Source organism: Phyllopteryx taeniolatus, chromosome 19, assembly GCF_024500385.1.
Source record: "Phyllopteryx taeniolatus isolate TA_2022b chromosome 19, UOR_Ptae_1.2, whole genome shotgun sequence".
Classification (NCBI taxonomy): Eukaryota; Metazoa; Chordata; class Actinopteri; order Syngnathiformes; family Syngnathidae; genus Phyllopteryx; species Phyllopteryx taeniolatus.
Genome location: NC_084520.1, coordinates 4,338,211 through 4,355,323, shown reverse-complemented (window position 1 = coordinate 4,355,323; position 17,113 = coordinate 4,338,211). Strand labels below are relative to the sequence as shown.

At 41.9% G+C, this 17,113-nt stretch overlaps 1 protein-coding gene across 6 annotated transcripts; it reads right to left on the bottom strand.

Annotated features, from left to right (window-relative positions):
- Positions 1–1,370: 1,370 nt before the first annotated feature.
- c1qtnf1 (C1q and TNF related 1) lies at positions 1,371–13,430 on the bottom strand. Of its 6 annotated transcripts, XM_061755216.1 has the most exons (5): positions 13,229–13,430; positions 12,512–12,648; positions 11,653–11,753; positions 3,446–3,613; positions 1,371–3,361 (listed from the first exon to the last, which is right to left on the bottom strand). In XM_061755216.1, the coding sequence occupies exons 1-5, from the start codon at positions 13,238–13,240 to the stop codon at positions 3,063–3,065; spliced, it is 717 nt and encodes a 238-aa protein (XP_061611200.1). In that variant the 5' UTR covers positions 13,241–13,430; the 3' UTR covers positions 1,371–3,062. The 6 variants fall into 6 exon arrangements, with proteins under 6 accessions (XP_061611200.1, XP_061611199.1, XP_061611195.1 ...); XM_061755215.1 differs by having other exon boundaries at positions 1,371–3,613; XM_061755213.1 differs by lacking the exons at positions 1,371–3,361; positions 3,446–3,613 and adding an exon at positions 3,635–4,720 and having other exon boundaries at positions 13,179–13,430.
- Between the last annotated feature and the right edge of the window lie 3,683 nt (positions 13,431–17,113).

The following is a 17,113-nucleotide window of genomic DNA, read 5'->3' as shown; positions in this document are numbered from 1 at the left end:
AGAGATTTAAAAGAGGACATTGAGTTTGCTGCCTGAGATCCTCAAGCAGGGAGTCCCACAGTTGAGGGGCCTGGTCACCCTTAGTGACCATATGAGTTATTGTACTTGAAGATCTCAGGCAGCGATTAGCCTTACAGGGAGTAAGCAGATCACAGATATAAGCCGCAGCCTGACCATTAAAAACTTTAAGAAAAAGAAGTAAATTCTTAAAATCAATTCTAAAACTCACAGGTTACTAGTGAAGGGCAGCAAGAACTGGTGAGATGTAGTCTCTTCTTCTGTTAAAAACCTGGCAGCAGCATTTTGGACTAACTGCAGTCTTTAGCTATTGCGTTTGGTGATGCCAGAGTAAAATGCATTGCAGTAGTCAAGTCTGGATGTGATAAAGGCATGAGTAATCTTTTCAAAGTCAGCAAAGGAAAGGAATGATTTTATCTTGACAAGTTTTCTGATGTGTGACAAACACGACTGTAGAACTTTGGTTATCTGGGTGTCAAATGATAAGTTAGAGTAAAAAATGAAACCCAAGTTCCGGTCCTCATTGCAAATACTGTATTTGAAGAGAGGATACCTAGACCAGAGGAGAGGTTATTGATACTACTAGTGACGTGGCCGGGAGAGTTAATCATGATCACTTCTGAGTTGGAGTCGTTAAGTTGTAAGAATTGTTTTTTTATCCACTGATTGACATCAGCCAAACAAGATATAATATGTGACAAGTAGGTGCAACCAGATTTTAATGGGACATATAATTGTGTATCATCTGCATAACAATGAAACTTGATGTTATGTTTGCGGATGATTTACCAAAGAGTTAACATGTAAATGGTGAATAAAAGGGGGCCCATGATCGACCTCTGGGGGACCCTACATAGAAACGGAACCCTGAAGGAGGAGGTGCCACCGATCATGACCGAGAAGGACATATTTGACAGATACGATATCAAGCAGTCCAGAATCACATCACTGATGCCAACAAATTTTTCAGACGGTTGAGCAAGACATCATGGTCCACAGTGTCAAATACTGAGCTGAGGTCAAGGAGTATTAAAATAAAAGACTGGCCTGTGTCAGCTGCAAGCAGCAAAACATTAGAGACCTTGTCCGAAGCAGTCTCAGTGCTCTGTAGCGAGTGGAAACCAGAGTGAAATTTCTCAAACAACTGATTATTGCTCATAAAAGAGATTAAGTGGTAAGACGCCATTTTTTTTCTACAATTTTAGATAAAAATGGGAGTTTGGAGATGGGTCTAAAATTATTTAAATCTGAAGATTGATGGAAAACTTAAAGAAAGGGAGTTTATAATGGTACTTCAGTTGTTTGTGATACCATTAAATATATAGTACATCATACAGTTTGGTATTCAACAATATATTTTTCATTTTTAATAAGAAAGGCATATGGATAGAAAGCGTTCCCTTACAATAACAGAGTTTTGTACATTTATACATGTATAAATGTTTTGGACAACAATGTATTATAAACATATAGAACACTTACTGGTCATTATTTAGTTACAGTATTATATTCATTACTGGTGATGCAAAACTTCCCAGTCAGTTTGGACTGACATTGTCAAAGAGTTATAAATCTTTGAATGTCTTTATTATTGTGATTGTTGATTATAGTGCTGTATATGAAACAGCTCTCATACTGGCTCAAATTCGAGAAAGTGTTGTTTTATTTCTTCATTTTAGCACACTTGTGTTTGTTTATCTTACTTGATGTAATTGTATATATTTATGTTATTTGCCTTATTTAGCTCTGTGTAAAGCATATTGAATTACATCCTTGTATGAAATTGACTATATACTGTAAATAAATCTGCCGAAAAAATAAGAGTTAATTGTCACCCTATTGCCTCCACCAAGGAAGTTATTATAGAAACAGTTTATTTGTTTGTTATTATTCAACTTTGAGAGCTAATGGGACATGGACCAAAGAATAAATTATTAAACAGGGAGGAACGATGAGGGATAACTTACTGGCAACGCAACAGTGTTTCCAGTATGTTACTGTAAATTCAAGTTTAAAGTAACTTACTGGCAACTCCGTTGCCAGTAATTTACTGTAAAACCCTCTGAAATATCTAACAATGCACAACTTGCAAAGCTTGCCATTCATTAAAAGGTTTTTGTCTAAATCACAAAACATTTTCTGGCACTTGACTATTGGACTAATATTTACACTGATTTTAATTGTTGATTTGCATGTTAGTTGGGCTACACCATAATCTTCTGTTATGCCTCGCTCTGTACAGTGCATATGTGAACAGTATGTTATGAAGCACATGTACCAAAAGTAAAGCTATTAAAATTTCATTATATGAATTGACCCAATGTAACAAAGTATTGTAATATGTTTCAGTTCAGTTTAGTCTCAAGTTTATTTGTATAAGCATCCCAGCCTTTGTTTAGTCCAACAAACCAAAAAAAATTATATTTTGGTTCATAAGGTCATCTGCAGAAGCCAAAATGTGTACCAAATAGAGGTTGACTGACTGCATCGAACATATCAACCTTCATCCATCCATCCATTTTCTGAGCCGCTTCTCCTCACTAGGGTCGCGGGCGTGCTGGAGCCTATCCCAGCTGTCATCGGGCAGGAGGCGGGGTACACCCTGAACTGGTTGCCAGCCAATCGCAGGGCACATAGAAACAAACAACCATTCGCACTCACAATCATGCCTACGGGCAATTTAGAGTCCCCAATCAATGCATGTTTTTGGGATGTGGGAGGAAACCGGAGTGCCCGGAGAAAACCCACGCAGGCACGGGGAGAACATGCAAACTCCACACAGGTGGGGCCGGGGATTGAACCCGGGTCCTCAGAACTGTGAGGCTGACGCTCTAACCAGTCACCGTGCCACATATCAACCTATTTACTGTAAAGTTTAAGTTAAAACAGATATACTTATGTACCACCACTGCATATATATAAAAATTCTAGAGCAATAATGATGATCAACTGAACAAGTTCCAAACCAATTTTCTAGTAATATTATACCATTGAACCATTGCCATTAATACTATATTACCATTAAAACTAGGCCATTGTGCAATCTACAGCTCATCTTTGTGTTTAATCAGATGCCCGTTGAATATTATGTAAATGTCAATTTCGTCACTGAAGATGGCATTCTCACGTTCTCCTTTGTAGAGTCTGACCCAGACCTGGTCACCGCTTTCAAGTTCCAACATCAGACTTTGGCTTTGCATGATGGAGCGATCACTGGGTTGCGCGTAGAGGACCACAACCTCCTTTTCATTGTGCATCACGTGAAGGTAAGTCTCCTTTTGGTTCCATGTGTGCACATTCAGACTGAAGTAGTAGATCCCCGGCACATAGCAATAAAACTTACCTGAAAACATGTTGAAGTGTCCATAAAGATTTACTATCTCTGTGTCAAATGTCAGTGTCTGGTAATAGTGGTTGGAGTGGATACCCTTCTTGCGGGCCACAGAGAAGGCTGCAAAGGAGGACTTGCAGGGCTCCCCTGGAACACCCATGCGACCTTTGCTTCCTTTCGTGCCACTAGAACCTGGTGGGCCCATTTGACCTGTTCTGCCTGGTTTACCATAAGCTCCCCTTTCACCAACCTCACCTTTCTCACCTATAGGAGAGGAAAAAGAGAGATAAACAGTAACTCTGTGTGCAGCAATCTTTTTATTATTATGATTATGTTGTGACTTTATTTGTGTCCATATGTCATGAACGGAACAGAGGATAGGACCCAAAAATGCACGACTCCAAAACAAATTGACAGTTTCCAAAAAGAGAGGTTTAATAGACGGGCATAGGTCGGTACACAGGCAGGCAATCCAAGAGAGGCAACAGTATCCAAAAACATGAGGCAAAGAGACAAGGTCGATAATCGGAACAGGGTCAGGTCTTACTGTGAATCTATGACGTGGAAACAAGGAATGCTGGAACGCGACGACAAGGTACAACGAACTGGCAACGAGAGGAAATGAGACACGAGGTTATATACAAGGGGTAATTAGGGTGAACGAGGCACAGGTGATGAAGATGCTCACAGGAGCAGGTGTGTGTGAAACAGGGGGGGAAGACAAAACCCGGAACACACACACATATGACAGTACCCCCCCCCCCCCCCCCCCCCCCCCCCCTTAACGGCCGGCCCCAGACGGCCCTGGGGCCCCTGGATGCGCAACGTGGAAGTCCCGAATGAGCGAATCATCCACGATAAACGCAGACGGTACCCAGGAACGCTCCTCAGGCCCATAGCCCTCCCAGTCCACCAGATATTGAAACCCCCTGCCCCTCCGACGAGATGACAACAGCCGCTTCACAGAGAAGACAGGGCCCCCATCCACAAACCGGGGGGGAGGAGGGGGCCTGGAAGGCGGGACCAGAGGGGACTCCCGGGCTGGCTTGAGTAGGCTGACGTGAAAAGTAGGGTGGACCCGCATAGACCTTGGGAGCCTCAGCTTCACGGTGACAGGGTTGATGATTTTTGTGATGGGGAAGGGCCCAACGAACCTGGGAGCGAGCTTCTTGGACTCCACCCGGAGTGGAATATGTTTGGTCGAAAGCCAAACTCGCTGACCCACTTTGTAGTCCGGGGCCGGTGTCCTCCGACGGTCAGCAGCGGCTTTGTAGGACCGTCCCTGGCGCAGCAGCATCTGGCGGGCTCGCTCCCAGGTCCTCCTGCAGCGTCTCACCAAGGTTAATGCCGCTGGAACTGTGGATTCTGGGGCTATGGCAGGAAACAGAGATGGTTGGTAACCATGCACAACGTGAAAAGGCGATAGACCAGTGGATGCAGAGGGGAGGGAATTGTGGGAGAATTCGACCCAAACCAGTTTCTGAGACCAGGATCGCGGCTCCTGTGAAGAGAGACATCGGAGCACCCGTCTCCAGGTCCTGGTTCAGCCTCTCTGTTTGGCCGTTGGTTTCAGGATGAAACCCGGATGACAGACTGACGGTAGCACCCATGAGTTTACAAAACTCCTTCCAAAATTGCGAAATGAATTGGGGACCCCTATCAGACACCACATTCTTGGAGAAACCATGGAACTTAAAAACCTGATTAATCATTAGCTCGGCAGTGTCTTTAGCTGAGGGGAGTTTTGGAAGTGCAATGAAGTGCACCATCTTAGAGAACCTGTCAACAACTGTAAGAATGGTGGTATTGCCTTTAGAGGCCGGTAATCCTGTAACAAAGTCTACGGAAATGTCTGACCAAGGACGTTGTGGTATTGGCAGGGGTCGCAACTCCCCAGAAGGACGTTGATGAGAGGCCTTGTTAGCAGCACATACCTGGCAAGCATTGACGTAATCGCTAACATCCCTCCTAACATTAGGCCACCAAAAGCGCTGTTCGACCACTGATAGCATCTTGGCAATGCCTGGGTGACATACCGTTCGGTTCGTGTGAGCCCAGTGGATGACTTTTCCCCTTAAGGTCGGAACCACATAAAGCCTGTTCTCAGGGCAATCTTCAGGGCTAGGAGTGTCTTTCAGAGCCCCTTCAACCGCAGTCTCAATGTCCCAAACAAAAGCGGAAATGAAGCATGACTTAAGCAAAATAGTCTTAGGGTCGGACAAAGAACTCTCCTTGGAGAAAATGCGTGACAAAGCATCTGGCTTACCATTTTTAGAACCCAGTCGGTATGATAACGTAAAATTAAATCTAGAGAAGAAAAGAGCCCATCTAGCCTGCCTCGCATTTAATCTTTTGGCAGTTTTAATATATTCAAGGTTCTTGTGATCTGTCCATACTAAAAACAGAGTATGTGCCCCCTCTAGCCAGTCCCTCCACTCCATCAAAGCCACCTTGACTGCCAACAGTTCACGGTCGCCAATGTCATAATTTTTTTCAGCTGGGGTCAATTTTTTGGAGAGAAACGCACAAGGATGTAACTTCTCATCCTTGAGAGACTTCTGGGAGAGCACTGCTCCTATTCCGGCATCAGACGCATCGACTTCTACCACAAACTGCTGTTTGAGATCTGGCAAAGTAAGGATGGGAGCGGAGGTAAAGCTCGACTTAAGTTTTTGAAAAGCTGCATGACAAAGCGGGTTCCATACAAAAGGTTTGTGTGGCGAGGTAAGATCATGCAAAGGAGAGGCTATAGAACTGAAATTCCTGATGAATTTCCTGTAGAAGTTTGCGAACCCTAAGAACCTTTGTACATATTTGCGTGACGTGGGAGTAGGCCAATTAATAACGGCATCGACTTTGCAAGGGTCCATCTTGACTTCACCTTGAGCCAGGACGAAACCCAGAAAAGAAACGGACGCCTGGTGGAACTCACATTTCTCAGCCTTGACAGAGTTGATTCTGCAGTAACTGCTGCAAAACAGAGCGGACATGAATAATGTGAGTCTCCTCATCCGGGGAGAATATCAGAATATCATCTAAATAAACAAAAACATAAACATTCAACATGTCGCGCAGGACATCGTTGACAAGGTTCTGGAAAACAGCTGGAGCGTTAGTAAGCCCAAAAGGCATTACCAAATATTCATAATGTCCCGTTGGTGTGTTAAATGCTGTTTTCCATTCATCCCCCTCCCTTATCCTGACTAGATGATATGCATTTCTTAAATCCAGTTTTGTGAAAATCTTGGCTCCCTCCAGGAACTCAAAGGCGGTGGAGATGAGAGGAAGAGGGTACCTGTTTTTTACCGTGATCTCATTGAGACCCCGGTAATCGATACAGGGTCGCAGGGTCTTGTCTTTCTTGTCCACGAAGAAAAATCCTGCTCCCGCAGGGGATGAAGATGGGCGAATGATCCCGGCTGCCAGTGATTCTTCTACGTATTCCTTCATGGCCTTGTGTTCCGGCCCTGAAAGAGAGAACAACCTCCCTCGTGGGGGTGTGGTTCCAGGCAGCAAGTCAATAGCACAGTCATAAGGTCTGTGGGGTGGAAGGGATTTGGCCTTGGACTTGGAAAAAACATCTTTAATATCCTGATAACAGGTGGGCACTTGAGATAAATCAGGATCCGCAGATGGGGTCTGTGGATTGTCCTTAGAAACATGACCCTGAACATCACATGGCGGCTTGAAACAGTTCCGGGCGCAATTGCTGCCCCATGACATAACCTGCCCAGAGGACCAGTCAATGTGGGGGTTATGTAATTTCAACCATGGGTTCCCTAAGATAACGTCATGATTCATGGCGTCAAAAACATGAAAACTAATACGTTCCGAGTGAGAATCAGGGAATGTCAATGTGAGTGTTTGGGTGCGGTGAGTGATCTTGCCCATAAAACTGCCGTCTGCAGCATAGGTGTTGGTGCCGTTTTATTCCAAAGGTTCTAAGGTGCATACGTCTAACAAGGATGGAGTTGAGTAAGTTTGCATCAGAACCAGAGTCAATTAAAACAGGTGTATGAATTTCTTGATCAGGAGAGCATAGTGTCACTTTAGGAAGAACCCGTGTAGGGTCTTCCTTAATGAAATTCAGACTCACCTCTCCCGTGCCCTGGCTACCGGCACCGGCAACTTTGACGTGACAGTTGCTCACGGAATGACCCAACTGACCGCAGTAGAAGCACCGCCCTTCCCTCAGCCGGCGTTGACGTTCCTCAGAGGAGAGAAGGAACCTGCCCCGTTGCATGGGCTCATCCGTGGTGACGCTAGCCAGTGGATTGAGACTGGCAGCAGGGAATCTGCCTTGGTTTGGCTTGTCACCGAGGCTCGTCCTCCAAGTGCGCGGTGAAGCATCCCTCCGCCGATCTCCATCCAGCTCGCGATCCAAAAGCCTTCTGTCGATCTTGAGGGCGTTGGCAGGTCTAGCGGGACTAAATGATCCTTGACGGCGGGGGATAGTCCTTGAAAAAAGGCATCGAGTAGCGCCCGATTATTCCAATGAGTCTCTGCTGCTAGAATGCGAAACTCAATCGCGTAATCTGACACCCTGCGCTTGCCTTGTTGTAAGGTGACAAGGGAGCGAGCTGCCTCACAATCAGGAGTGGAAAATTGAAAAATTTGCTCCATAGTCTTGACGAAAAAAGCCCATGAATGACACGCGGCGGAATTGCGGCTCCATTCAGCAGTAGCCCACGCCTCCGCACGACCAGTCAGGTGGGAAATGACGAATGCGATCTTTGCCCGCTCGGTGGGGAAGGCGGCTGCCTGCAGTTCAAAGTGGAGTTCGCACTGCGTGATGAACGGCTTAATGTTCCCAGATTCTCCAGAGAACCTCTCCGGTCGAGAGAGCTGTGGGCAGACAGCAGCGGAGGTGGCAGGTGGCTGCATGGTGACTACTTCACACGGAAATACCGTGGCAGTACTGGGTGTGGTGCCAACTGGTTCCTTCTCTTGAAAAAATTTCAAAAGAAGTTCAAACTGCGAGGCCACCTGTCTCATCATATTGTCCTGATTCCTTGACAGTCCCTCTAGATGAAGGTGGAGGGCGGCAATCTGCTCATCCTGCTTCGCGAGGCGTTGACCCTGCGCTTGAAGGGCCTTGCGCACCGGGTCTGAGTCTGCTGGGTCCATGTTCTGGCCAGTTCGTTCTGTCATGAACGGAACAGAGGATAGGACCCAAAAATGCACGACTCCAAAACAAATGGACAGTTTCCAAAAAGAGAGGTTTAATAGACGGGCATAGGTCGGTACACAGGCAGGCAATCCAAGAGAGGCAACAGTATCCAAAAACATGAGGCAAAGAGACAAGGTCGATAATCGGAACAGGGTCAGGTCTTACTGTGAATCTATGACGTGGAAACAAGGAATGCTGGAACGCGACGACAAGGTACAACGAACTGGCAACGAGAGGAAATGAGACACGAGGTTATATACAAGGGGTAATTAGGGTGAACGAGGCACAGGTGATGAAGATGCTCACAGGAGCAGGTGTGTGTGAAACAGGGGGGGAAGACAAAACCCGGAACACACACACATATGACACCATATGCTAAACTGCTTACTTTTTCACAGCATTATTACAAACTCAAAGAATTTACAAACCGCAAATCTAAGGGAAAACGTAGTTGCAGGAAATTATTGCCCTGTTAAATGATTGTAGTTCAGCAACCATTGGAAACTGGTTTTATGTCATCTTTATAACTACAGTATGCTTATAATATTGGTGAGCAGAACCTGCCGTCAACTCGCGCATTTAGAATGCACCTCCCGTATTCACATTGTATTAAATATGAGTGATGCCACAGAATGAAGAAGATAAATGCCCTACAATATCACTTTGCCAAGTGCAGATTATGCACTTGCAGATTATGGCTTGAATACTGTATTTTTACTGTATAAAGCATATTTAAAGTATATTTTCACTAAACCGAGATGGATTGATGCATTCAGATCAAAACTGGGTGGCTAAGTCAGTCATTCAACAATGAATTATGATGACTTCAATGTAAATATATTCTATTTGTGAATAACTGCAAGCTACAGTATTTGACGGTTATTGTGAGATTCCACAAATCATCAAGAATAGATTAATTTCTATCATCATCCTCATGGCTCGTGCTATTTTCAACAGAAACAGATTTCTATCACTCATCCCTGGACCGTTGGACCGGTGCGACACGTGATACACTGAGAAACTTTTGTATCTAAGAATAAAAGTGAGTCTGAATATGAACTGTGAGTATCACCTATAATAACTGTAACTGTAAAAAATTCTATACACACAGTGAATGTTGTAACTTTGTAATGTTGAGAATTGCACTTAATTTGTGGGTTTATTCATATTCTACTGAGAAGGTTCTTGAATAATATATGTGAAAGAAGTATTTTGATTAGCTATACTATTTCTCATTGGCTTTCTTACATTAGCTAGAATAAGTGAATCATTCGACTGGATCACAAAAATGATGCACTGCCTGATTTTCCCAAGTTAGTTTTCAGTAAAATCTTTATTTGTTATGACTTCTATCATTTCAAGTTATTTCTGTTTTATCATGGAGTTTTCTATCTTTCGTTCTTTTCTTTGGGTATCAACAATTTTCACATCTGTATTACACAGACAAACCGTTCTCCATCACTGAGGAGGTACTGAAGCTACACTGCCTGCACAGAAGTTAGGCGAGTGAACCACTACACCATCGGCGACTCATTATTCAAAACATCAATATTATAATTCTCCTCATAGCGCAGGCCTCTATTAATATCAGATTTAGCCTAGAGGCTAAAGAAGAAGGCTATTTTGTTTTTATAAAATAACAAATATTAAGGTTAGGTCAAAAAACCTAAATCAAGAGAAGGCTTGTCTCTAAGGCTTGAACACAGAAAGACTTGTAACTGATTCCAATGCAATCCAAAGAAATTATAATAATCACAAAATTGTAGTTATTTGGGGAATATTTATAAGGTGTTATAAGTAAATTGTCAAACATTATGCTTTTGTATACCTTTTCATTGCAAACCTGAATCATATGAAACAGCTTCTCTTCTTTACCCAAATTATTTTGGGGAGAATAATTTGCCCATTATGAAGTCCATCCATCCATCCATTTTCTGAGCCGCTTATCCTCACAAGGGTCGCGGGCGTGCTGGAGCCTATTCCAACTATCTTCGGGCAGGAGGCGGGCTATACCCTGAACTGGTTGCTAGCCAATCGCAGGGCCCACATAAACAAACAACCATTCGCACTCACATTCACACCTAAGGGCAATTTAGAGTCTTCAATCAACCTACCATCCATGTTTTTGGAATGTGGGAGGAAACCGGAGTGCCCGGAGAAAACCCGCGCAGGCACGAGGAGACCATGCGAACTCCATACAGGCGGGGCCGGGATTTGAACCCCGGTCCTCAGAACTGTGAGGCAGACGCTCTAACCAGTCTTCCACCGTGCTTCATTATGAAGTCATCATTATTAATTTCAAGAGCAAGGAAGTATGAATTTAATTGTTTGGGGGAAAAAAATCCTCTTGTCAAATAAACCTACATATTGCATACATACCACATGGACTAATATACATGTTTTCTGTATATATTAAAGAGTGATGAGCTCTTAAAGTCCATCCATCCATCCATTTTCTGAGCCGCTTCTCCTCACTAGGGTCGCGGGCGTGCTGGAACCTATCCAAGCTGTCATCGGGCAGGAGGCGGGGTACACCCTGAACTGGTTGCCAGCCAATCGCAGCCAATCGCAGGGCACATACAAACAAACAACCATTCGCACTCACAGTTACACCTATGGGCAATTTAGAGTCTCCAATTAATGCATGTTTTTGGGATGTGGGAGGAAACCGGAGTGCCCGGAGAAAACCCACGCAGGCACGGGGAGAACATGCAAACTCCACACAGGCGGGCCCGGATTTGAACCCGGGTCCTCAGAACTGTGAGGCAGACGCTCTAACCAGACGCCCACCGTGCTTCATTATGAAGTCATCATTATTAATTTCAAGAGCAAGGAAGTATGAATTTAATTGTTTGGGGAAAAAAAATCCTCTTGTCAAATAAACCTACATATTGCATACATACCACATGGACTAATATACATGTTTTCTGTATATATTAAAGAGTGATTAGCTCTTAAATCAAGCAAAATACTCAGTATAGTTTTGATTCTTGGAGACAATCTAGTGTCCTCTCTGCAAAATTGATGTGGGTACCCACTCACAAAGACTTGTCATATGTATTGAGTTGTGTTTATGTGCATATATGAATACTTCAGATAACTGTAGTAAGATGTGTTTTCATTGTGATCCTACCTTTCAATAAGGTAATGTTGATCTGAGGTACAATCCGGTACTGTGGGTAGTCCTGGCTGGCATACTCTCCTGGGTCACAGCACCGGCGACACTCTGTACTCCTTCATACAACAATCAGACCAGTTATCTAACGAGGCATATTCCAATTGTTTTCTTATAACAAACGTCCATCAAAAGAGAAGTATTTAATACAGGGGAAAATCTAAGCTCAAACTCAATGGTCAACCTCTGATATGTTCATATTTTACATTTGCATTTTTTTCCCCACAACTAAAATAATAGAAATAGAAAGAATCCATTATAGGTCAAAATGCCACCACCATAAAACACATTTGTGCACTGTTAATAGTAAAATGTAACAGTAAAACACTTTTGCACTTGATGCTGGGCTCTTATTTCTTTGAACATGGGTTCACTTTCACCTAACTTTTTGTGTAAATTCATTTTTTCATCTCACCTTCTCACGCTCCTTACACCCTTTATTAAAATAGTTTATTTTACTGTGTTGCAAAAAAAAAAAAAAAGGCACAAAAGGTCAAAGTAAAAGAAATTCAAGCAGTTAATCCTTTGATGCTCACTGTATCGAAGTCTTGTGAGGCACGCTGAGGTCTCTCGCTAATGCATGACGTCGGAGACAACAACAGTAGTTTAAACTCATGTGCGAACATAGAGGCTGGTCAAATTCTGAATTTTAGAACCTCTCGGTGGTCAACTTTAGAAGTTCTACTGTACCCGCCATACCGGAGCTGAGTATTACTGATGGTTGAAATGCCCTTGGTCTTAAATTGTTTGGAAAATAAGTATTTAAATCTCTGTTACAAACAGAACGTAGTGTGTGTTAGTTAGGCTAGATGTACACCTGGCATCACGATAGTAGTCCTGCTCCGCGTGGTCCCTCCTGATCTCTGGATCTTTCATCCCATGTTGAATTTTTCGGTAGGAAATGACTGGACAATGCCATGTGAGCATAAACATCCAAACAATGGAAAGTGTCATCTGCAATATACAAGGCAAAACAATTGCTTATGAGGGAAAACAAGGAAAGAAAAAAAGTTTTGGAAAGTTTAGACCAACTGGTTTGGTTCTGCAGTTTGTGCATTTTTCAAACCATGTGAGCAGTCTGCAGTTTTATCCTAACCCAACCTATGAGATCTGGCCTGACGATGATAGAAGCTAAAATATCATACTCACCGTGATAGATGTTAGCCGTTAATCTACTCCCCTCCAAAAGTGTTGGAGGAATGAGATAAGTGGATAAACACTTTTAATATGATGCATATTCAATTGTGGAGGCATACCTAATGAAATGCTTGGTGCTGATACATGCTCAGACAAGTTACCACTTTTGTATGGCATGAACCTGAAAACTGGGAAGACAATAAATTCTTGTGAAATTGGAGAGAATTCTGGGTCACTCCATAGTAGACATCTAAGTAAACTGGTGTTTATGTTTTATGTATTGGGCTATCTCAGACTCCAGAACATGAGCACAATGGTGTTTACTTCAATTGCTTCACTTCACTTACACTTGTTTGTTGCAGTATCAAAAAGATATTTCCAAGAAGCAAAATCTTACTTTTGTTGCCATCACACGTTATTTTCCTCTCAGAATGGAAAAAGGTATTTATTTTCCTTGAGTTCCTGTCCCACTCTTCGACAGGCAAAGTTCCTTTTTTGTTTTGCGTATCTTTTTCCTGAGATAATTCTTTGCTCTTTAAACACAGAGCATAGACAGTGTGTGCCAGTAAGGTCTGCCCGTAGAAACAAACTCAAAGGGGAGGAGGAACAGTGCATACATGGGGCGAACTGAGAAAGCAAAGCTTCATGGTTGTAAGGAGAGGGAGGAGGAGTTTTGAGAGCTGAAATCCAAAGGGGAAATTGCAAATGCGGAGAAGAAAGTGGAAAGAACTCATAATTTAACAAAAGAAAGTGAAAGAGGCAACAAATGGATTGGGTCCATTTGCTCCTCTGCTTTAACTGCATCCTTTAAAACAAGTAAATGATATTTTCTCTCAAACGTGCAAATATTTAAATGTACCTGTATATATAGAAATACACAACACACATTATGATTCAACATTTAGGGATTGAATTAGAGCAGTTTTTTTTTTTTTTTTTTTTTTTTAATTCTTTATTTTTATTTTAATTTTTTTAATATATTTTTTTAGAGTAGCTCCATTCTTAGAGGTTCGAAAGTATTTGGTCAGAGTGCCATAATTCTAAATGAACCATGTTCTGGAATCTGATTTTTGGATCATGAAACCAATGACTATCAGAAAGGTGAAAAGAGAAGAAATATGGAGGACGAAAGGATCAGCTCATCCAAATAATACTACACCATGTACCAAACAAACCCAAACAAAAAATTGTGTTTAATTCTTAAATGGTGAATGCTATATTTTTGTGAAACCTTTTAAATTGGAGCAGAAAAGTTAAACTTATCACTGTTTAATTTCAAATCATTTGTGTGTGGGGTTTTTGGTTTTTTTTTTTTTTATATATCGGTAACTCCCTCAAAATGTGTATTGATTATAATGTCAGTGTGTCCAACTGATTGGAATTATTCACGAGATTCACCTCAAGGTATTCAAAAGTACATTGCCAATATTGTACGGGTCTGACATTTACAGTATATTACAGCATTATGCATGTGAACACTGAACAGGGATTACATAGCCATATTAAATAGGTGATTTTTTATTTTTTATTTTTTTTATCTTTACATTTTTTTCTCATTTAAAGTTACACGTAGTAACAGCAACATTGTCAAAACTCTTTGTTCAGACTGGAGTGAAAATCCTGCAATGAGCATGATATGCTGTAGTATGCCTGGTTACCAGTAGGTGGTAATAGCACTGTGTAGAATAGCAAACACAATGCTCATGTTCACTGTACTATTATTAAAACAAAGGAATAATTATTAAAACAAATTAATAGTGATTCAGAAGTAGTATATGAACTTGTCTGAAGAGTTTTGACAAATGAAAAGGCCACTTTCATTGAAATAAATAGTGGTTCACTAATTTACATTGCATGTAAGGTTTACAGTGGCCCTGGAGTACAAAACACAACAGCAAATAACTAAACACAACAACAAATAAGTTAATACAACAGCAAATAACTAATCATAACAACAAATAGCTAACCATAACAGCAAATTTTAAAAAAAATGAACGCTAATAACTAATCACAACAAAAAAATAACAATATATTTAACAACCTAGCTGGAATCAAAACTACGTCACCAACTAGACTTGGATGAGAATATTTTAATTTGGTATCGGTCAATTACTTGAACAAACAGATACTAGGCGCTGACAGTGGCACAAACGGGCTTAACAAGATAGGCTAGGTTTACATAAGAGCTACACACAAAGGAGATTTTCAAGAGTATTTTACCAGGTGCATCTATATTTCATTTCATTTTTAGAGTAACTTCGGCACCTTACAAGAGAACCTCGAGGATGAGGATCCTCTTGTCATTTGTTTGAAATTAAATCTCATCATGATGACTTTACATTTCATTGTGACAGCTTTATCAGAATCAGAATCAGAATCAGAATCATCTTTATTTGCCAAGTATGTCCAAAACACACAAGGAATTTGTCTCCGGTAGTTGGAGCCGCTCTAGTACAACAGACAGTCAATTTACAGAACACTTTGGAGACAGAAAGACATTGACAAAAAACAACAACAAACAACAATTGTGCAAAAAGATGCAGAGTCCTCAGTTCGAATGGCTAATATCGCAATAGTCCGGTGCAATGACCATTGTGCAAAGGGCACTGAGACTTCAAGGAGTGTATGTGGTTTAAAGTGACGAGTACTGCGATAATCTGGGACAATGGTTGTGCAAATGTTACAGATACTCCTCAATCAGTGTGCAAATGGAGCAGATGCTACTCTGGCATGAGTGGCCACTATATGCAAATAGTGCAGCACGGCGAGACAACTACAGTGAGTGCACGAGTAATACATAATACAGAAATGTGACAACAAACTCAAGTCAAAAAATTGCCAGCTTGTTGTAATGGAATTGTAAGTTAGCTGTTCAAGAAGTTGATTGCAAGAGGGAAGAAGCTGTTGGAATGTCTACTAGTTCTAGTTTGCATTGATCGGTAGCGCCTACCTGAGGGAAGGAGCTGGAAGAGCTGGTGACCAGGGTGGGGAGGGTCCGAGAGGATTTTGCACGCCCTTGTCTTAGTTCTGGCAGCGTGCAAGTCCTCAAGGGTGGGTAGGGGGGTACCGACAATCCTTTCAGCAGTTTTGATTGTCCGTTGCAGTCGGAGTTTGTCCTTTTTTGTAGCAGCACCAAACCAGACTGTGATGGAAGAACACAGGACTGATTCGATGACCGCTGTGTAGAACTGTCTCAGCAGCTCCGGTGGCAGGCCATGCTTTCTCAGAAGCCGCAGGAAGTACATCCTCTGCTGGGCCTTTTTGAGGACGGAGTTGATGTTGGTCGCCCACTTCGATTATTTAGATCTCGTCATGACGACTTTAAATTATGTCTCTTTTTTTCTCTCTCACTAGGTCACTCGATTACGCCATCGTAGTTAAGTGTAGTTCAGTTGTATTTAACATTTAAGTACAACACATTTGCATTTAATCTTTTAGAATAGTTTGGTTTAATCTTGGTAAATATATATATATATATTATTGAACTTTATATGCAGTATATTTTAATTGATCGGAGTACATTTTAATTGAAATATTATTTAAATACAGTTTTTCATATATTTAAGTGCAGTGTTAAACACCTAAGGACAATTTAGTCTTTGGTTACACTACCATGCATGTTTTTGGAACATGGGAGGAAACCAGAGTAAACCCACACATGCACAGGGAAAACATGCAAACTCCACACAGGAGAGCTGGAGCATGGATTTGAACCCACGACCTCTGAACTGTGAGGTGGCTGTACTGACCATTCGTCTACCGTCCTACCTAAACGCAAGCATACATTTAAATAACAAAAAAATAATAATAATTTCACTAGCATCATGGTTGGGGGGGGGCATGTTTAAGAAGGTACAATATATCTCCCCACAAGTTTACATTATTAGTCTTGTCATATTGCATGTATTTCATTGTTTGGGGGCTGGGGAAAGTCACAACCTGTTCAAGCTTCCTGGGCCTCATTTCATTGCTAGATGACAGGGCCCTAGACCAACCTACATGCAAAAACCACTACATGCAATAAATATATCAGAACATGCAGACTGTTTTGACTTGTGGGGTTTGAATATAAAAAAAAAAAGTGTACAGTTACAGTAATGCAAAACTACACAAAGAAAAATCGATTTGCATTACTTGAAAATCATCTGATTTGTTTCTTTGCATTGAAGATTTACTTTGAACAGGCTTTTTGACTAGGATCTGTATTCCTTGTGTTGAATTATTCTTAGATTAACTCTTATCAGGTTGCGTTAAACCTTTAATCCTACGGGATGTAAACGCA

What these genes read in the sequence shown, in the direction of transcription:
- c1qtnf1 (XM_061755211.1), bottom strand. Translation starts at nt 7,240, where the DNA reads ATGGGCAAGATCACTCACCGCACCCAAACACTCACATTGACATTCCCT. An exon ending in GAGATCACGGTAAAAAACAG is followed by an intron (nt 6,320 to 6,644) that starts GTACCCTCTTCC and finishes TCTGTTTTGCAG; the next exon opens with CAGTTACTGCAGAATCAACT. An exon ending in CTCTGTCAAGGCTGAGAAAT is followed by an intron (nt 4,721 to 6,281) that starts GTGAGTTCCACC and finishes TTCCTGCCATAG; the next exon opens with CCCCAGAATCCACAGTTCCA.